This window comes from Cydia fagiglandana, chromosome 10 (genome assembly GCF_963556715.1).
Source record: "Cydia fagiglandana chromosome 10, ilCydFagi1.1, whole genome shotgun sequence".
Lineage (NCBI taxonomy): Eukaryota > Metazoa > Arthropoda > Insecta > Lepidoptera > Tortricidae > Cydia > Cydia fagiglandana.
Window position 1 is genome coordinate 4,884,553 of NC_085941.1, and position 19,972 is coordinate 4,904,524.

At 39.1% G+C, this 19,972-nt stretch overlaps 2 protein-coding genes across 2 annotated transcripts; one reads left to right on the forward strand and one right to left on the reverse strand.

Annotated features, from left to right (window-relative positions):
- Positions 1 to 219: 219 nt before the first annotated feature.
- LOC134668146 (nucleolin-like) lies at positions 220 to 4,497 on the reverse strand. Its single transcript, XM_063525663.1, has 3 exons — positions 4,345 to 4,497; positions 2,929 to 3,128; positions 220 to 1,541 (listed from the first exon to the last, which is right to left on the reverse strand). Exons 1-3 carry the CDS (start codon positions 4,368 to 4,370, stop codon positions 1,411 to 1,413), a joined length of 357 nt encoding a protein of 118 aa, XP_063381733.1. The 5' UTR covers positions 4,371 to 4,497; the 3' UTR covers positions 220 to 1,410.
- Positions 4,498 to 11,681: 7,184 nt separating this feature from the next.
- Positions 11,682 to 17,222, forward strand: LOC134668113 (cAMP-dependent protein kinase catalytic subunit 1). The gene has a single exon (XM_063525612.1). It carries the CDS (start codon positions 12,033 to 12,035, stop codon positions 13,092 to 13,094), a length of 1,062 nt encoding a protein of 353 aa, XP_063381682.1. The 5' UTR covers positions 11,682 to 12,032; the 3' UTR covers positions 13,095 to 17,222.
- The last annotated feature ends 2,750 nt before the right edge of the window (positions 17,223 to 19,972 follow it).

Here is a 19,972-nt window from a genome sequence, read left to right on the forward strand (position 1 = left end):
GTAACCACGGCGATACCTGCCCTTGGTCAGAACCTCATTATTGATGATGTGTGTCATCACTGTTTGTATTTCGATGTCGCAACTTAATGACCAGTCAATGTATTTATACATGTAATTTGTAACTACAGTAGCATAAATATAAAAGGCTTATATTATGTCATAAGCGATTACGGCTTACATTAATATTTGATGGGTGGTTTGAAAAGTATAAACAACAAATTGATTGGACTATTTTATTGCCAGAAATGTTTTACAAACACTAACTCCACTGGTACGAGAAGTGTTAAAACTGTACACTCTACTATATTCTAATAATCTAAATGTACTCTTGAATCAAAATTTAAACATGAATGTTAAGTAGTTAAAAAGTAGTCGAAAATCTGCTTTATATCTAACACAGAACACAATGTGTTTCAATATAATTATTTTGTTTGGCAATAAAAATGAAGATTCATTTCCAAGGGTTATCTTACATTCGAGGTTTGTAATCTTCTATCACATATCAATGGAGAAGAAAATAAATTAGAAAAACAGGATATAAGAAAAATAAAGATGCGTCCGTAGAATCACAAAAATAGCACAAAAACTAGGTATGTCAATATTGTATCACCTTATATGTCAACTTTGAACTTTAATTAATTTTCGTTCCTTAAAATTACTTGTAGCACTGTGGTGTTTCCATTGACTGCCTGCAGAGCCACTGGCCCGGCCGGCTCGACTACCACAGTGCAAAATGACCAAAATGTCAAAGGAATGTTTAAATGGTTAAGTAATAATGCCTATGAAAAATAATGTGCGACGTAACTGCTAACTTAAATTTACAACTGAATTATCTAAACATTAAAATCTTAATTAATCTAGAATCCTTGTTTCTCGGAGGCTGTATTAAGCGCGTCGTTCACAGAACGGATCGTGAATTGATTTCACACACGGTGAATTACTTTGGCAGTATTTTACTGGCAAAAACATATTATTCAATTATTACCAAACCAATGCAAGTTAATAGTTATCAATTCAATAACCCATTTCCAAGTCTGTTGAAATAGACACCAATACGCAAAACAGCATACAACACGTAACCAACTTCAGGTGATCAGTTCACTGCGATGCACTTGTCACAGTGCATGACCAACTGTTTTAACATTAATTTACACTTTACAGGTACTTGACAGGTAAGTTTAATACACAATGTATCATAAACCTAAACTTAGTGTTGTCACAAAAGGGCTCAACTCTATTACATTGGTATAGTTATACATATAATATAATGTATAAAATCTATTGCTTGGGTTTGTTGTGGGGCAAAGTTTGCGTAAAGGATATGTAGTATAATTCAGTCTGTTCGAAGAGAGTTGAGCCCTATTGAACATGGATGCATTGCAGTAAACCGAGCGGTGTGCGGAGTGAGGTTTAGGCTGCTGCTTCCTCCGCCTCTGCAACGGGGGCCTCTTCTACCACTTTCGCCTTCTTCTCGGGGGTGGTCTTCTCAGCATCACCATTATCGGCGACGGATTTCCTCTTCACGGCAGCTTCCTTCTTTTCTGTAAAAAGAAATTTGACATTGAATATTTTATTGACTTTAATACATGTGTTATTAACTGTAAGAAACTGTAAATTAAATAAAAACTAAAGGCTTGGCCACACACAGAGCGCGACGCAGCGCCGCGTGATGCCGACGCGAAGCCTGGTCAAACAGGGCGCGCGCCGATCGCGCCGGCCTCACGCTCTCAACACGCCCTCAAGGCGCGCGTGAACGCGGCGCGGCCGCGCGGGAACGCGGCGCACCGCTCGCTGCCTAACGTCCGATCCTACTGATGTGACCTTGCGCGACGCGGCGGGCCGCCGCGTTCGCTCGGCGCAGCGCTGCGCACGCGCCGCGCGGACGCAAGGGGCCGCGCGGCGCGGGGCGCGACAGAAGCGGGGCGTGATACCGGCGGGACGCAGTCTTAGCGATGTGACGAGTCCACTTTTTTTCGATTCGAATCATTCGAATCGATTCGGCCACTGATCCGAGTTGAAATTCGAACTGACTCGACTCGACGGTTTGCGTGGTTCGCGACAAGGTCACGGGCCGCGGAGCCGCAAACGAGTCAAGCGGCAGTTGTTGTAAACAGAACCTTCAGGACACCGAATTAAGGTTTATTTTTCAATGGCCATACTACCAGTGAACTCGACTCGGGATGGCAAATCAAGCGGCAGTTGTTGTAAAAAGAACCTTCGGGCTATGGAATTAAGGTTTATTTTTGAATGGCCTTAGCGTAGCGTTGACTCGGCTCGGAGAGTTGGTGAATTGGCGATTCATTCGCCGAGTCAGCGGATCGGATACCAAGTTACCAGTCAGTTTAGTGGCCGAGTTGATTCGGATTGCCAATAGTCTTGATTCGAATCAACTCATCTGTAGGTTGATTCGGATTATTCGAATCAGATAACTCGACTCGCCCATCGCTACGCAGTCTGTTTGACGTCGGTAACCTGTTAGCATGTGCCGCGGTCGCGCGGCGTGGACGCGGCGCGGACGCGGCGCTGCGTCGCGCTCTGTATGTGGCCAAGCCTTAAAAGAAAAGCCCTTCAAACAATAAAAACTTTTAGCCCAGACCAACATATCTGTACAAAAAAATTATACCTCCACTTGAGATTGAAGTACCTAGTAATAAATAAACCCTTACTTATATGGTATGTTTGGGCACTTGAGACCAAATCCAAATATAGCATGTTTAAGGGCCATAAAGGATAGTGAGGAGTTTGTGTATAGTGAGGAATTTTAAACAGCAAGTATGTAGTTATAACTAGTTGAGTTTTCAGAATTATGGGTATTAGATAAGTGACTAAGTGAGTTTGTCACCGTGTGTGACCTTCAGATATGAGTATACAAGGTCAAGGACGTACACACTCTTAGTCATGAGTAAATAATGAAAAACAGTTACAAACCCGAGTCTCCATTTTCGGTGGCGTCATTGCTCTCTTCGGCGTCACCGTTCTCGGCAGGGGTGTCCTCTGGCGCGTCTCCGCTGCCATTTTCTTCCTTGCCGTTGCTTTCAGGCGCTTCCGCGACCTTCTTGGCGGGAGATTTCTTCACTGGAGACTCCTTCGCCGCCTCGGTAGAGGTGACCTCCTCGGGGGCGGCGTCACTGAAACATTTAAGTGACGATGTTAGTCGAAGCGTGGATAATGCGATAACTTGTTAACGTTAACACGAACACCGCACCGCATACACGCTTACGTGAGCCTATTGGATAATAACGGAACTCAGATAAACGTAATGCAACTTTACGGTGCACATGCTCGACGGATCGGAGTATGGAAGGGGTATAAAAGGAAAAGTGTGTCGGAACAAAAACAAGGGCCGTTGTTTCGCAAGGCTGCATGTGGGAAAGTTGCAAAAGCGGAAACCGAACGTAAACACGATTCGCTGAATAAGTTACTCGCTCCAGTAGAGAGACGCCGCTTGGAAGCGTTAAAAATAACTAATGACAACATACGTGCCGTACCGGTGCTTGATAACGTAACCGACGTGTTGCAAAAGCCGTCGCCGATCGCTGACAACACCTGCCAATATATTTACCGTCTGATAGCGTAACCTACTTAGCTAAAGCTACCGCGCTTAAATTCAAACTAATCGGAAGAACATTCACGTTTACTACAACTGTCAAAAGTTTGCAAATAAATAGTTTTATGACGTATCATTATAATAATCAATGATTAATGCTAATACACGTAAAAAAGTTAAATCGAGTTTATAGTAATAAAAAAGAGCCATTGACCGGTCAAGACTGCGCATTCTCGAAAAGTCCGCGTGTGCCAATTCAAAATAATATTTTAAAAAGAGCGCGGCGACGGAGGACGCGGAGTGGCGGCGCGCCGGCACGCTGCGCACCCAGCGCCATCTTGAAACCAAGCGCGGCCCGCGCCCGCCGCCCGGCATGCTTTTACTTCAAGATATTAATGAAACGACGCAACTGGCGATATTGTGACATACTTTAAATAAATATTGATAAACCGGTTACTTACTGAAATAACTTGTTTTGAGCTAAACTTGAGCACTACAACACGAAACATCAATTGAATTGACATCCGAAATTTTCCCGCGTGTACTAACCGACGGCGTCCGCTGGACAAGTATAACAAAACTATCGATATGCATCATAACAATACCAATGAACACTATAATTACTTAACTGAACGCTAGGGAACCCAAAAACAGCATAGAAAATTAAGTATTTGTAGTTAAAATACTAATTTCACACTATAATAGGAAGCCATTTTGATCACGTTTTCCGAAGCCGCCAAAACTAAAAAACAACAAAACTTAATTTGGCAGAAGTAACAAATACTTAAATCACTTACTTCTTTTCAATTGCTGCGTCTGCCATTGTTATTTAGAAGACTTGATCTTTTTATTTAATTGAAACAAGCACGTGTCACGCACTGTAGGGCACTGTTCACTGCACAAACACCGACGTCCAAATGAAGGAGGGGAGGAGGAAATAGAAAATATCATGCGCGTCGCTTCGCGGGGCCGCGGTTTGTAGTGAAGTAAGCGCGCTTACATCGTTGCAATGAAATAGCATCATACGAATTTTCAACAAGTTAGAAAAAGATAACTCTATTTTTCTCACATCTGACTCAGACAACCTTGAATTTGGGTTTAAAATGAGGCAAAAACGAACAGGCATTTATACCTTTACCTTGCTCCGTTTCCAAAATAAATTAAATAACGCCGTATTTAATAAAATAGGTAAATTAGAAAATAACTTCACTTAATCAAAAGTCCTCTCTCTTTTTATTATAACCAGAGCAGAGTAGATAACTACACAAGTTAAATTCGTGAAGCGTTGTAGGAAAACCCACCAAGCCCCTTTTCAAAGTAAGCAAAGGTCATCCAGGGAGGGCATCCGGTGTTAAGCTTGATATACCTAAATGGAAATTCCTTACGAACTTGTCCTAAGCATAAATAACATTTTTTTTTACCATCAATTTTATTTGGGAAAAAAAATATAAGTAGGTTACAACATATTATTTTCTTGGGTACCCACGTGGAGGCACGGTAGTGCCCACGCCGAGTCGATTTCGATATTTTGAGTCGTCGGAGACGATATGAATATGAGGTTACCGCCGTTACCGGCTGCCGGCCGGTAAAAATTGTGATTGTCACTGATTTTTTAATAGTACATTATCGCACTAGTGCGGTAAAGCACCACCATATGTACTGTAAAATTTGAGTAATGTTTAATAATTAGTTGTTAATTTTTTTAAAGGTATTTTTTATTAAATAGTTATCATAAAATATTTAATGACATTAATGATAAAAGTATAAAAATGTATTGCTCAATTCAATACTGGAACTAAATTTGGGTTTGAGCAAACATTCATTAGATGGGATTGTTTTATTCATTTACCAGATGAAGGTAGGTATATGTAGAATATTAAAATTTTAAAGTATTTATCTACTTACCTATCTACCGAAGTACTTGCTACCTAATTATGTTCATATCATGGCCGGGATCGAATTTCGGATAGATATACTTGGTCAAGCAGATCTTGTCAGTAGAAAAAGGCGGCAAATTTGAAAAATGTAGGCGCGAAAGAATATCGGCCCATAGAAAATTTGATTTTTTTCTACTGACAAGATTTGCTTGACCATCTATAATTTCGTAATAATTGCTCATATTGTGAAATAGGTAGGTATAACGTTGTAAGGAGGGATTTAACTAGCGTTGAGATAGTTGAAACCAATGAAACTAATAATTACATAGGTATTTGGAATGGAGGGGGAGGCCTATGTTCAGCAGTGGACGTCTTATGGCTGAGATGATGATGATGATGATTTGGAATTCGAATTAGAGCATTCATAGTTATCTTTTATATCGTCATAAATTAAAATATTTCCTGTAATAAGTACCTACACCTACATATATAGAATTATATCTACTTATTTGGTTTAATAGCTTACACTTTCCACTAGCCCGTGATAGTACGGTTTGGATTGTATGCTTTTGTTGCATTCATTATTTCTGCAGAGTGCAGACTGACTCGAGTTAACATTTTAAATTAATTCTAATTAATACAACTACACAAAGTAATGTGGCGTTTTAGCGAGATCAACGACCCGAATACTTTACCTTGAATTTATACATTTTCGAGTTAGTCACCCAAGTTTTTTTTCATGTTAAGTGTTTCACACATCTTACGCAATTCAAAAGTGTAAACCCTTAATCGTTTAGTAAGAGTCGGACTGCACTACCTAATTTTTTCTATTATGGTTTCTACCTAGGTTTTCGCTACGAAAACTGTTACTTACCAACAATATATTGTTTTTTGTTGTCTAAAGTTTAAAGCTTTTTTTGTATGTATATTCCTTTGGACCTAATAGTTCAAGGCTATATGATCGTGTAAATGTTTAGAATACATACGCATGTTCATTTTCCCCAAAAATGAGTTCGATGTTCTGCTGCGCTTGACGACTTGACGCCACAAAACCGTCGAGCCGAGTGGAGTCATCGTAGCATTCTATCTTGCAGTTGAACTCAACCAGTTATTTGATTTTGATCTTTATTCCGACAACATAAGATTTTTGATTACGCGCTTGTACGCATATGAATCATGGTTAATGTCAGGTCGTTGGCTCTTGAAAGAAATCTTGGCACAAGTTGGTGATTTCGTCAGAAGGAATTCGTCAACCAGAACATTTGGAAGGTGTACTGTAGATACCTGTTGCCTAACCTCATTCGTCGGGACTGAATGAATCTGCTTACTCATCGTACTGGTTTACTTTATTTATATAGGTACTAGGTATATGTATTAAGAACGGAAAAGAAGTAGTGTGCTAGTAACTGTCCTTGTAGAACTGCACAATTGCACAATGCCTATTTAGGTATGTATTTATGCTGGGCATTTATAATGAAATTAATGAACATGAAACACGAGACACAATAAATGCTGGTCACTTTGTATAGGTAGGTATAAATTATTGGTTTAATTGCTTTTGAATGTACTGGGTAAGTATCGAGTGTATTAGAACCACCAAAAAGTAAAAAGGTTAAATAATTACAACCTCAAAAAAAATTGAAAAGGTTATTAAGTTTATTTTATGTATAAGAAAAAATATACCTAAATATAAATAACTATTTTATTACGATATGTATATCAAATTATTCAAATTCATGGCGTTACGTCACCGTTACTTTAAAAAACATCTATCTGTATTCCCAGTAAGTAATCAAAATACCCAAGTATCTAAAGGGATGATCTCATTTGAGCGCGGAAACGAGGCCAAGCTAACATGCTATACGCAATTTTTCACAAGCTTAAAGCTCACTAGCGCCCCTGGAAAAGGCCGTTTTAATCGGAACTAAGGAAACATGGAAGATCTACAACCGACAGCGCGGGAACAAAAACATAGACGCAAACAAGAACTTTATTATCGTTACCATACAATACAAAATAGTTTTACCGGGGCTCAGCCGTTAACGTAATTTAGAAGCGTTATTGTGATTAGTACTCTGTAGTATTCGTTATAAGACTTGAATTCGTTCGGCGTATTAAATACGTGCCAATGTGTATATTATAGCTGAGGGCTTACCGCGAACCACGTTTGACGTGTTGCCTCCCTGTGTCACACTTACGTACGAATTTACAAGTGCGACAGAGAGGCAACACGTCGAACGTGGTTCGCGGTAGGCCCTCAGACTGTTGCCATGCCATTCCAAAGGCGGCGAGGTTATTCTACGTAGTTCGTATCCGTAGTTCTCGTGCTTTTGTGGTGACTGAACTTAGAAGTAGAATATTAGTAGAATTTAGACTTTAATGCCAAGTAACTGGGTTCATTTCAGATATTAGTTCTGACTAATTTTAATGCGAGTATTTACTTTTATTGTTGCCTGGTTGTTATTATTATTAAAGTCTTAGCTTAGCCTCGTCTCAGTATTATATAAATACCAAATACATTTTTGTTAGTAACTGAGTAGGTAGCAAGAGCAAAGTGCCTATTTCTATTGTACCTATACCTACCTATCTGAATAGACATGAAAACCGGATTTTAAAAGCGTATTTTTAGTAATATTATGGCGATCTATCACCCTAGTGCATTATAAGTAGAATGAGATAAAATACCTATTTGTATTTTTACATTTGCTATTTTATTATTAACTCTAGTTACATCTCTATTGGCTGTGTTAGTAAATCGGGTTATGTTTATTTTGTAGTTACCATTAAGCCCATCACAGACGGAGCGATAATATATAGGCAAATACGTGCCGCAAGGTACGGCATCTGTCGATATCTTTTATCTTTTACGTACTGTGATAGACTCCACACACGAAGCTGTAATATATATTTTGGTGTCTTACGATATCTTATCGCAAGGCATCTGCTCGATATATTTCGCCCCTATATCTCTAGACTATACTATATGTCCTACTCATTTAAGTCCTGTTTTTTTTTCTATTATGTACTTTTCTTTAGTAGTGCACAATAAAGAATTTTATTATTATTATTTGTATGTCTTTCCATATCTCGGGACCATGGGGTCCCGGACCTTTGGGAGGCATGAGTGGGGCCGAAGCCAACAGCACAGAGGCCCTTTAAGACAAGTTTGATGTTATGTAATACACCAGCTAGAACCCATTCACGGGTACAAATAGATACCCGTAAATCGGTCCCAGCTGGCATAGGAGCTATTGTAAATGCAGTGGAGAAGAGTGCCGGTTATGGTGTTGAAGTTTGGCTTGTCAAAAGATTGGGCTATTGCAGAGAGGTCCGGACACCTGCCATAACAATGCTTCTACACGTTATCGAGGCAGGCGGTGACTTGCCACTAACTAGGTGGGCCCCTGAAACTGTCGTCGTAAAGACGACCAGGAGCAACATTGGTGTAAGCGGCTCAGGGGTGTCGAGAGGTGTGCGCCGCTTTCTACCCAGTGGCTGTTATAACAGCCACTGTGCCAACTCGCGTCTTATGCATGTTTCACTTCCACCCCTGGAGCATATAGCTCTAACGACTCCTCTCTGGACGGCCAATGAAGGCAAGCCAGAATTATTATGATCTATCTGCCGATATATTATCGCTCCGTCTGTGACGAGCTTTACCAGTTACCTGACCTATTACCTACCTCAAGTACTTACCTACGCATTAAAACTAAACAAGCCTGGGACCGCGATGCGACGAACGGTCCCCGCCAATTATAATCCAATAACAATCAATGTTCCCCCTGTGGATGTGCAGATTGACCAAATTCAAATAAACTGTCACGAAATTTACGATCACGACGGAATAAATAGGTGCATTATAGTTAAATTTTATTCATAATGCATAAGTACCTATAAGCAGTAAGTTTACACTAATAGATCTTGCAATGAATTCGTGTAAAATAATTTTATTAAAATTAAACGCTGACAAAATGTTCTCCCCGAACTTGGCTTAACACTACCGTGTCCGAAGACTCCGAAGTAAGTGTACAGGAAAATAAAGGCGCGTATGTACATTACTCAGCCAATAGTTATCTAAGTAATTGAGAAAAACTAGGTAGTTAGTAATTACGAGTATAAACTAGCTTCAGTTCAGCACAATCAACTTCTTTCACAGTTTTCACATTCATTTATAGCTCGGTATCTATATAGGTACCTATAGGTTATATAGGTGTATGGGTTTAATTACCTATAACCTGCCTATAACCTGTAGGGAGATTATTGTTATTGGAATGGGTATAACAACCAGCACCAACACTGGCAGCCATTACTTAAAACAAATAAAAAAGCGGGTCATTGTACAAAAGTTACAAAACGAATGACAGCTTTGACTGATAATGATAAGCCGATAGCAAAATACAAATACAAACAAAATATCGATTAAATTAAATTAGTTACATAAATGGCCGCTAACGGCAGCACAGTCTAGATCATAGATATTCTTGATAGACGCCATGAAAACCACAGCGCACGCTGACTGCGCAACAAGTTGGTGCTGCCATCTATTAGCCGTCATTGACATCGCTTTAGTGTTGCCAGTAAAAATAATTATTTGCCGTTGGTAGAATTTATTATTGAATAATTTACCTATTATTTTAGAGATGTGTGAACAAAGGTTCATTATTATCAAAAGCCGTAAAGCTCGGTTGCGGGGAATGACTATTATAATTCTTAAAGTGTAGCTTTTTACAACAAATTAGAGACATCATTCAAAACGTTTCAGATGGAATATAATTTCGTTTGGGTTTTGGTCGCATGAAAAATCAAAGTTTTCCTAACCTTATGCGATGTAGCTTATTCGATCTTGAAGCGAAACATTTATTTCATAGATACAGATTATATTACATTTGGCTTTAAATAAAATATAATTATTTGATTTAATAATTATATTTTTTTTTTTAAATACATAGCATCTTTTACATTATAATATCGTCGCCTAGTAGTACAAAACTTTGCTTAGCTTGGGGCTAGGTTGATCTCCAAGTGTCGATCTGGGTAGACTTTGATTACGCTAAATTTGCACAAACTTGGCGGTAAGAATGCGTACATATCCCTGTAGGCTCCTTATTTGACGTAACACTTAGCGTGCTCCGACTCTGGAACTAATTATTGGGTTAGTTATTGTTTTCATGTATGTGATAATACTGTAGCTACATGAGTACCTACAACTACTGAGTAAAATGTCTTCATAAAACAATCACAACAGAGAAAAATTAACTCACTGAAATTGTGTTATCTGTCTATCTAATCATTAGATTCTAATGCTAAGTACAAAGCACACATAGTGGATAAATGTAAGTCAATCGTTGCTTATACTTGGCCGGACGTACCTAGTTATTTATGGGTGCGCGCATATCTGTATCCCTGTAGGGGCTTGTAGCAATTTGTTGCGATATTTCAACGTCGAACTTGGCCACACCCACAAACCATCGATTTTAATATGATTTGGACATTTCTCTTCACGACATATTCAGCTGGTAACATTGGTTAGCTATAGCTAATTTATAGTTTGTCAAAGGACTGTCTCATTTCAATCATAGACTTAGAGAATCATACTAGCTTTGTCTTACACTTAATTCTAGTACTAGCACCCAAAAAAAAAGGATGAGTATAGTTTTCCTGGTTCTTACTGACTGACAAATTTGTTTGACCAACAACTATAGAATACAATTTTATTTTAAATTCTTGAATACGATTTGCAAAAAGGAGAATTTATTTTTCTTACCTGTGGCCCATTTTATAAAGCTACAAGTTACAATTTACAAGCGGAAGTCTCTTTCTAACCCTATGTGTTAGAACGAGACTTCCGCTTGTAAATTGTAATTTGTAGCTTTATAAAATAGGCCACTGCTGTCGAAAACATCATGAATCGTAGCGTTCAAATCAAATCAGAAAGCCTACCGCGAAAATCGACAATCGAAGTTTGATATCTGCCTCTCTATCACTCTTTCGTATTCGAACGATAGAAAGAAATAGACGAACTACCGAAAGAATCAATTTACCCGGCCCTCTGCGATTGATCACGATTAACTTCCATCTATCAGCAGCAACTCGTTCGACAACTTTTTTCTCATTCTAATTATACTGCCATCTCACTCTGTTGTTTTTATAAAAGGCAGGCCTATGTTGAACCCTTCGTTTTAACAATGTATTTTCTATAGGAGTTTTTTTGATGAAAATGGTAGTTTTCTTAATCTTTACTGGTAACATTGTCATAATTGACCGCCTCCCGTGCCGTGAGCAAAGAGCAAATCGTTCGCCCGCTCGCTCGATCTCGCTCTGTCGATCGAGTACGATTGTGGAAGCCATTTTATTCTTGGGGATTGTGAATGTGACAAAATATTTTTAGTTTTTTGTACCCAGAACATTTGTGTAAATGTGTGCCTGCGTTAAGTGTTGTTTGTGACGTGTGTTAGTGCTTGTAAGACTAGGAATGTTCATGCTCGTAATGGGTTTGTGTTGACTTGCCCCGTTTCGTACGCGATCGCAAGGGCAGGGATCGATTAGTGCAAGGCGGCCTCTAATAACGGCGAATCGAGGCTCCGGCTGGACTAGTTAGCAGTGCCGCCATGGGCAACAATGCCGCCACCGCCAACAAAAAGGTGGACGCCGCCGAAAGCGTCAAGGAATTCCTCGACCAGGCCAAAGAGGATTTCGAGGAGAAATGGAAGAAGAATCCTACCAACACCGCCGGACTGAACGACTTCGAGCGGATAAAAACGCTCGGAACGGGCTCGTTCGGCCGAGTCATGATAGTCCAACATAAGCCCACCAAGGAGTACTATGCTATGAAAATATTGGATAAGCAAAAAGTGGTTAAATTGAAACAGGTGGAACACACGCTTAACGAGAAGCGAATCCTCCAGGCGATCAATTTCCCGTTCCTGGTGAGCCTCAAGTTCCACTTCAAGGACAACTCGAACCTGTACATGGTGCTGGAGTACGTGCCCGGTGGAGAGATGTTCTCGCACCTGCGGAAGGTGGGCCGTTTCTCGGAGCCGCACTCGCGATTCTACGCCGCGCAAATCGTGCTCGCCTTCGAATACCTGCACTACCTCGACCTCATCTACCGGGACCTCAAGCCCGAGAATCTGCTCATAGACTCGCAGGGCTACCTCAAAGTGACGGACTTCGGGTTCGCGAAGCGTGTGAAGGGCCGTACGTGGACGTTGTGCGGCACGCCAGAGTACCTCGCGCCCGAGATCATCCTCTCCAAGGGCTACAACAAGGCCGTGGACTGGTGGGCTCTAGGAGTTCTCGTCTACGAAATGGCGGCCGGCTACCCGCCGTTCTTCGCCGACCAACCCATTCAAATCTACGAGAAAATCGTTTCGGGCAAAGTCCGGTTTCCGTCACACTTCGGTTCGGACCTAAAAGACCTACTCCGCAACCTGCTGCAGGTGGATTTGACGAAGCGCTACGGCAACCTGAAGGCGGGCGTGAACGATATCAAAGGACACAAATGGTTTGCGAGCACCGACTGGATCTCAGTCTTCCAGAAGAAGATAGAGGCGCCGTTCATCCCGCGCTGCAAGGGCCCGGGCGACACGAGCAACTTCGACGACTACGAGGAGGAGGCGCTGCGCATCTCTTCGACGGAGAAGTGTGCGAAGGAGTTTGCAGAGTTCTGAGCGCACTGGAGGTGCCTGCGCGCGGACACCGTGAGTAGGTATTTTGTATTAGTGAATTCTCTACAAAGACGTGGTCGCGACGCGACGAGTGCTCTTTGCCTCCGGCCTCGGGTGGACATGGACGCTGACGCGCCCTGGGGCCGGCCCCGCAGGTGGATTCAGTTCGGAGCATAGGCGTGATGAAGTAGAACTGATTTCCGATATTTCGGTGGCGTTCATTTGCTTAGTGCCCTTTCAGAATGACATTAACATAGCAGTTATAGCTGAAGTGTCCGTATTCAGCCGATATTCCCCGATGTTAGGACTGCAGGAGTGCAATACCAGTGTTATAATGTTCGGAATCATGTTCTGATTATGATTTTCACATATAAATGATAGATAGTTGCTGATAACAATGGAATGTGGTGGGCTTAAATTATTTTATATTGTTTTTAAGACATCAGTACAATTTTCCATATAAAATTCATGCTACATAATCTTCACAAATCTAATTTTTCAATTTGAATTTTGATCTACATCACTTAACCATCAGATTCTAGAGCTATTTCAATCACTATTTTTTAGTGGATTATTATTGAATTTCCTAAATAATGTTCTTGTCTTGATGGAATGTTGTATAGATTTTAAATATTGACATTTCATTATTTGTTTTATTTATAGTTAATCGGTTGATATTTTATTTAAGGAACTTAACTACATGGCAATGTGGTGAGATTACTTATTGTAACTGTGTAGTTGTGTTCACCCATCTGTGCAATTGACCTATGTGTTTGTGATCTGATGTGAGAATTCCTTTCAAGTTTAAGTGTAATTTGTATAGTTCCTTATTTTGTAGATTTTATGGATTTTTATTGTGTAACAATTACATTAAACGACATGCCAGTCTTGTATAGGTAATCTATGATGTAACTAAACTTATTGCTAGCATCAGTTTACGGAAAGCAATAAATTTTAACACTTCTTTAAACATATTCCCATTTATAAATAAAACAATAATTCTCTTATTCAACCAAGTCCTCATTCATTCATTCTTAAAGAACTGGTTTCTTTTCTTATTTGAATGGAAATGTTGTTTTATTGTATACATAGGAATATGATTAAAATATCTTAGTAGTAATTCTCTTAAAATGCCATTTTACATGGTGATATCTTGTCATTGAGACTGATGTTATCAATAAGCGTAAGTAGGTGTGTATAACAAGTTCTAATATCAATACATGACTGTCTCATAAGTGCTATTCATTTGGTCCCATTAACTTCTTGTTCCATGGAATGAGAGAACGGCTAACCGGCAATGTTTACTATAAAGTTTGTTAGCTATTAGATGTAGGACTTTGAATCCAGGCTGTACAAATAAAAATATAGTTATTTGTAGTGCATTGTGCGCGTCTGTGGTAATAGTTATTAGGTCGCATATCCCAGGGACAGGGAGAGAGCTGCACACTTATCACCTTTCGGACCACACTAAAAGAATATGATCTACTGTACTGTCTTACGCTGTGTTTACATGCTTGCCGGAGTGAAAACAAGCCGATACAGGACCATGTTTCATGTGGCTTGCTGTCAAATCATGTCAAGCAAATAAATGCAGCATTTCTGCCCCTGTATTGATTGAAAACCCGTAGTTATACACAGAATAAAGGAACAAATGTATGTGTGTAGTGTACTATAAATATCTATTGTTTTTCCTATAACCTCATGTGTGTTCATCTAGTAATGATACAATACCATATCTCGATTTACAATCTACCTATTTTCTTAATTGAATCATTAGTGTTTATATGTATTTTTTTAATAATATAAAGCACTAAACATTTTTTGCTGTAATGACAATGTCTGTTGGTGAATTGTCGGGCAAAATAATATGTTATCTTACATATTTATGTTGCTAACCACAGATGAGAGTTGACTCTGTGAGTAACCTATTTCTTGTTAAATGCCAATGTTACCTACATTGTTTACTTGGTGCCATAAAGATTCTTAGTAATGGTCCTCCTGTATAAATATTTTTAAGTTTTTTTAGCAACTCTTATGTTGACACCTTTATTAAATGTATCAGCTAGTTTTAAACGTTACATGTCCACTCTCAGTGGTACGCTTGTCACAAACAATTCTAAATTATGCACTATTGTTATTTAAATTAGTCTAAGTGGAGCAGCAAGTAACTATTTAGACAATGCTTGAGAATATGTTCTAACGTCATAAGATTTTATGAGGTAGAAAAATTTATAAGTCTGCCAGCAGTGTATAAAATTACTAATTCCTATTTCTATCTCATGCCATTTTATGTTGTTAGAATATTTCTGTAAAGGCCGATTTACGCTTGGGTTAGTAACTAGTGCAAGTGTACTTATGTGAACCTTTAATAATAAGTTTAGCAAGGTTACTTGCTGCTCCACATAGCGCGGTGCTTACTCGATACAGATGTTAAATGGATGTGCGAGTATATTTAGAGCTCGGGATACAGGTGTTCGAGAGTAACACTACACCGCTCGTTGTTACTGATCAGATATGTAACTCAAGTATACATTCGCTGACGCGATGAACGCGACACCTTATCGGTGGTCGCTTTATCATAGTCTAATGAGAGGCGTATTATGGTTACCTTTATCATTTGATAAATAAAAGATAGCATCCGTTGTGTGCCATCGTAAAATGGACGTCTTTTACATACTAGGAGACAGATGCACAAAACATTCGTCAATAAAGACTGACTTAGACGATGCCAGTCGAAAAATCAGATTTCTGTGTTGTGCTCGTTTTGTGTTTGTTTTATATCTGTGTGGTGGCGTTATCTAACCTCTGGTCTGGTGCAGACATCAAATACTTGACATTGGCAAATATGTGCCAACTTGTTTGGCCAGACCGCCATTTAAAAAAGATGATGACAGTTGGTGGCAAGTGTCGCTGAATTTAGGAGGATGCATCTCAATAGACAGTGACCTACAGACAAAAAAAAAGAAAAAAAAATAGATAGCAGATAAAAGTGACCATTATACGCCAGCAAGTTGTTTGTCTCGATCATAAAATGTGCTCTAATCCTGTGTGTGAACCGAGAGCGATTTATCAGGTCTATTTATTTTAACAAAATCATGAAGTCAAAAGATCACTAAGAATCAATATATGTATATCGACTAGTCACTATCTGCTTGTTTTGTTCTATCTTTCCAAAGTTTAAATCGCATGAGAAGCCTTAGATTTTTATATTAGGTAGTGTAATGTTATTTATTAGTTAAGTAGGTGCTTGTTTCGGTTACGAATTCATTGTATTATATAAGTGATGATGATATACAGCAATGTAATCAAAGATTAAAATGTCTCACATAATGCTTTCATGCCATTGTACTGTCATGCCTGTGCAATTAATGCATGTAAAAACAAGGTGCATATCGTTTTCTATAAAAGTGAGAGACATTCACCAACTAGACATTGTTCGACAAGATGCATTTCGATTTCGCCTTCAATTCTCGCGCAACGCTGTTTTTGTAGTTTCATCACTGCAATATTTCTTTTTTGGATCGTAATAAGTAAGGTTCTGAGGTGTAGTTTTCCTTTGTTACTTCATTGTATATATCTAGAGTGGTCGTGTCCCCGATAAGTAGGAGATTTGATATCAGCTTCGGTATCCGCAGATCTTCATTCCAGTAGCTTCATATAGGCTGGGTTAGACGATGCCAGTGATTGGCACTAGTCTTGCTGGTATGCCAGTACAGTGGCTGTCTCTGTAAACACTGTAAGTCAAGCGTTCAAACGAAATATAACCCGGGCTATCTTTCGTTGCGCTAATCGGTAGTAGCCAACTCTGGCATGTCAGCGACATTATTACCAGCAACTGGCACCGTGTAGACCAGCCTTAACTTGCTCATCAACACAATGTGGACGTTCTAATGTGAACATTTTAAGCCATTTTTGGATATTATAAACATTAGTGTGACAGTATGTGTAAACGAGAGCAGTCTTTTTATATCTGTGCGTATTAATATTAAAATGTTCACGTCTAGATCTATTATATCGAGTGCCTATAGCATTGAAGGTTCAAGTGTAAAAAGTCAGTTAATTTCAGTAATTATTTGTCACCATGTATTGATCTTCCATAAAATTACGATGAAATTAAAAATATCGATGTAACTTTTCGTTTGATTTCCACCAGCTGTTTAAACTTGGTCTCAATGTCCTTCTTAATGTGTTTATAATGTTACGCAAAACGGTCGAGTTGTAATGTAATGGTTTCGCAAATAATATTCCGACCCGTTGGTTGACATCTGCGTCAGACGATATTTGGCTTTGTAGAGAATCACAATTGATAATTTAACGTAAAACTATAGGTAGTTTCTTTTCAATAAATAAAGTATGCGTAAAATGTAGAGTAGGTATGCCATGTATTAGTAACATGCTCAAAAATGTCTTTACGCCGAATGTTTGTAAATGTTCCCTTAAATTTGTTATCTACTGTTATTTAGGGTCACATTGATAAGTTGGGAATACTATACGACCCCAAATTACAGAGTCGAGTGTTTATAGGGACAAATACAAACATATAGCGTAAAAAGAAATAATATTGAACGTGGTATTTATGTAGCTGTCTTAAGTTTACCAATAATTCTACACGATAGGAGTAAAAATAAAAACAAATTTACTTATACAGAAATTTCCATCAGGTATCCAGTTTCATTGCTCTTGACTGTAAACATCTTCAAGTCTATTATTTACCAATGTGATCAGGCCTAGCTAGCTAGTAGTAGTATTTACACGAGAACAAAAAAATGCGTTATGTAACTATAGCTGGTCAAGCAAATCTTGTCAGTAAAAAAAGGCGCGAAATTCAAATTTTCTATGGGACGACATCCCTTCGCGCCTACATTTTTCAAATTTGCCGCCTTTTTCTACTGACAAGATCTGCTTGACCAGCTATAGCCTTGAACTACTCGCCGCAATTTCAAAAGAATGCCGAGTCGATCGAGGCGACGTGAAAGTATGCAAGTTTGGAGACTTGTGTAAATACTCGCATCGTGTAGCAGTGGCTTAAATGTGGGATGCATCTTAAAAAAGTACTGTACGAATGTTATGAAATTATGACTTATGAAGTTATGAATTATGAACATCTCTTAAGAGCCTAGCAAAGCGCACACTAGCGCCACAGCTAAATAATCGTGATTATTTAAATTTAACGACAGTTATTTAAAAAAGGGGGCCGCTACGTACTGTATTGTGTAATTTAAGTACCTTTTGAATACTTACATCAAACTACTTTTTATGTTGCTGGATTCGTCGAACTAGGACCTCAAAACAAAAACGGCCGTTTTAACTTTGGACGCATAGATTGACGAATCCAGCAACATAAAAACTAGTTTGATGTATTTCAAAAGGTACTGAAATACACAATACAGTACGTAGCGGCCCCCTTTTTTTAAATATTAAATATTTTCGTTAAATTTAAATAATCACGATTATTTAGCTGTGGCGCTAGTGTGCACGTTGATGGGCTCTTAATAGATAAATTATTCGGACCCCTTGAGAAGTTGTGTCGGAAGTCAAGTAAAATACTGATTGATGAGGTTTTGTAATGCTATAAATACCTAAATCTAAGTCCGATAGATGACACGAAAGGTGAAAACAGGTCGACCTCCATATTGGCATGCATGCGGGCTTGCTACATCGAACGAAACCTATTAGAATACGATTCAGCTTTTTGTTTCTGTGTTACATAGCGTGAAACTGACGTAGGTATAGTTATCAATGCACAACGAAGCGTGTAAATATATCTGACACAATTATACGGTGCAGTGAGTTGACTGTAAAATTCTTACAATGCACCACTTTCTGTGCATGGCACTGTAGGTACAGTCGCCATCAGATATATCGGAGCGGCCAAGGTTTTTTTTTTTTTACTTTATTGCACAAAACATAAAAATAATGTAAGTACAAATGGCGAACTTAATGCCTAATGGCATTCTCTACCAGTCAACCATCGGGCCAAACAGAGACATGTAAAAATGGTGCAAGGAGAACAGGGGGCCGATTTTTGAAATTGGATCGTTCGATTTCGTCATTCGGAAATCGGTGGAAAACGGCGAAATGCTAATTTTTGAAATACTAGCGATAGAAATTGGGAATCGAGTGGTATTGACCACTCGTTTTCAATTCTATTAGTAGAATTTAAATGCCTAGTAGTGGAGATATTATTGAACGAAATACACGAAATCGAGTAGTCGAATTTCAAAAATCGGCCCCCAGAGGCATTTATTAGAACATTGGAAAACAACTGAGCAACGAACAACTAATAATTCTGATAAACTACATATAGAATACACAAATAAATATACTAGAATATGTATAATTAATATACTACTACATATTTCATACATACTCATAATATATAATATATAATGATGGACACTACTCGAACTCTTGTTTCAGCAGATACTTATGTAGCAACCGCTTGAAAGCTAACTTGCTCGGGGCTTGTCTAATATTGAGAGGGAGTGAATTCCAGAGACGACTCGCCTGGACAGCAAAGGAGTTAGCCGTAAACCCAGTGCGGTGAGCAGGAATTGAGAGTTTGAGAACACAATATCCATATCGGTATCGGTGTTCACAATATCTGAGCACGCGCTCTAACTCCCTGACAATAGAGGCGTGTTCAGATATTTGTGAGCACCTTGGCCGCTCCGATATATCTGATGGCGACTGTACTGTTTACAATAGGTAGAGTCTGTGCGAAGAGTCGTGGAATGTATGGGGCCCAATACATTCCACGAGTCTTCTCTTTCCGAACAGACTAATAACAGCATAGGATTTTCCAATGTCACTTGACGGGTACTGCGCGGGGCAGAATTAAGTACATTGGACTAACGTAAATGCATTAAAAAAAGAAAAAG

What these genes read in the sequence shown, in the direction of transcription:
- LOC134668113 (XM_063525612.1), top strand. Translation starts at nt 12,033, where the DNA reads ATGGGCAACAATGCCGCCACCGCCAACAAAAAGGTGGACGCCGCCGAA.
- LOC134668146 (XM_063525663.1), bottom strand. Translation starts at nt 4,370, where the DNA reads ATGGCAGACGCAGCAATTGAAAAGAA. An exon ending in GACGCAGCAATTGAAAAGAA is followed by an intron (nt 3,129 to 4,344) that starts GTAAGTGATTTA and finishes TAAATGTTTCAG; the next exon opens with TGACGCCGCCCCCGAGGAGG. An exon ending in CACCGAAAATGGAGACTCGG is followed by an intron (nt 1,542 to 2,928) that starts GTTTGTAACTGT and finishes TTCTTTTTACAG; the next exon opens with AAAAGAAGGAAGCTGCCGTG.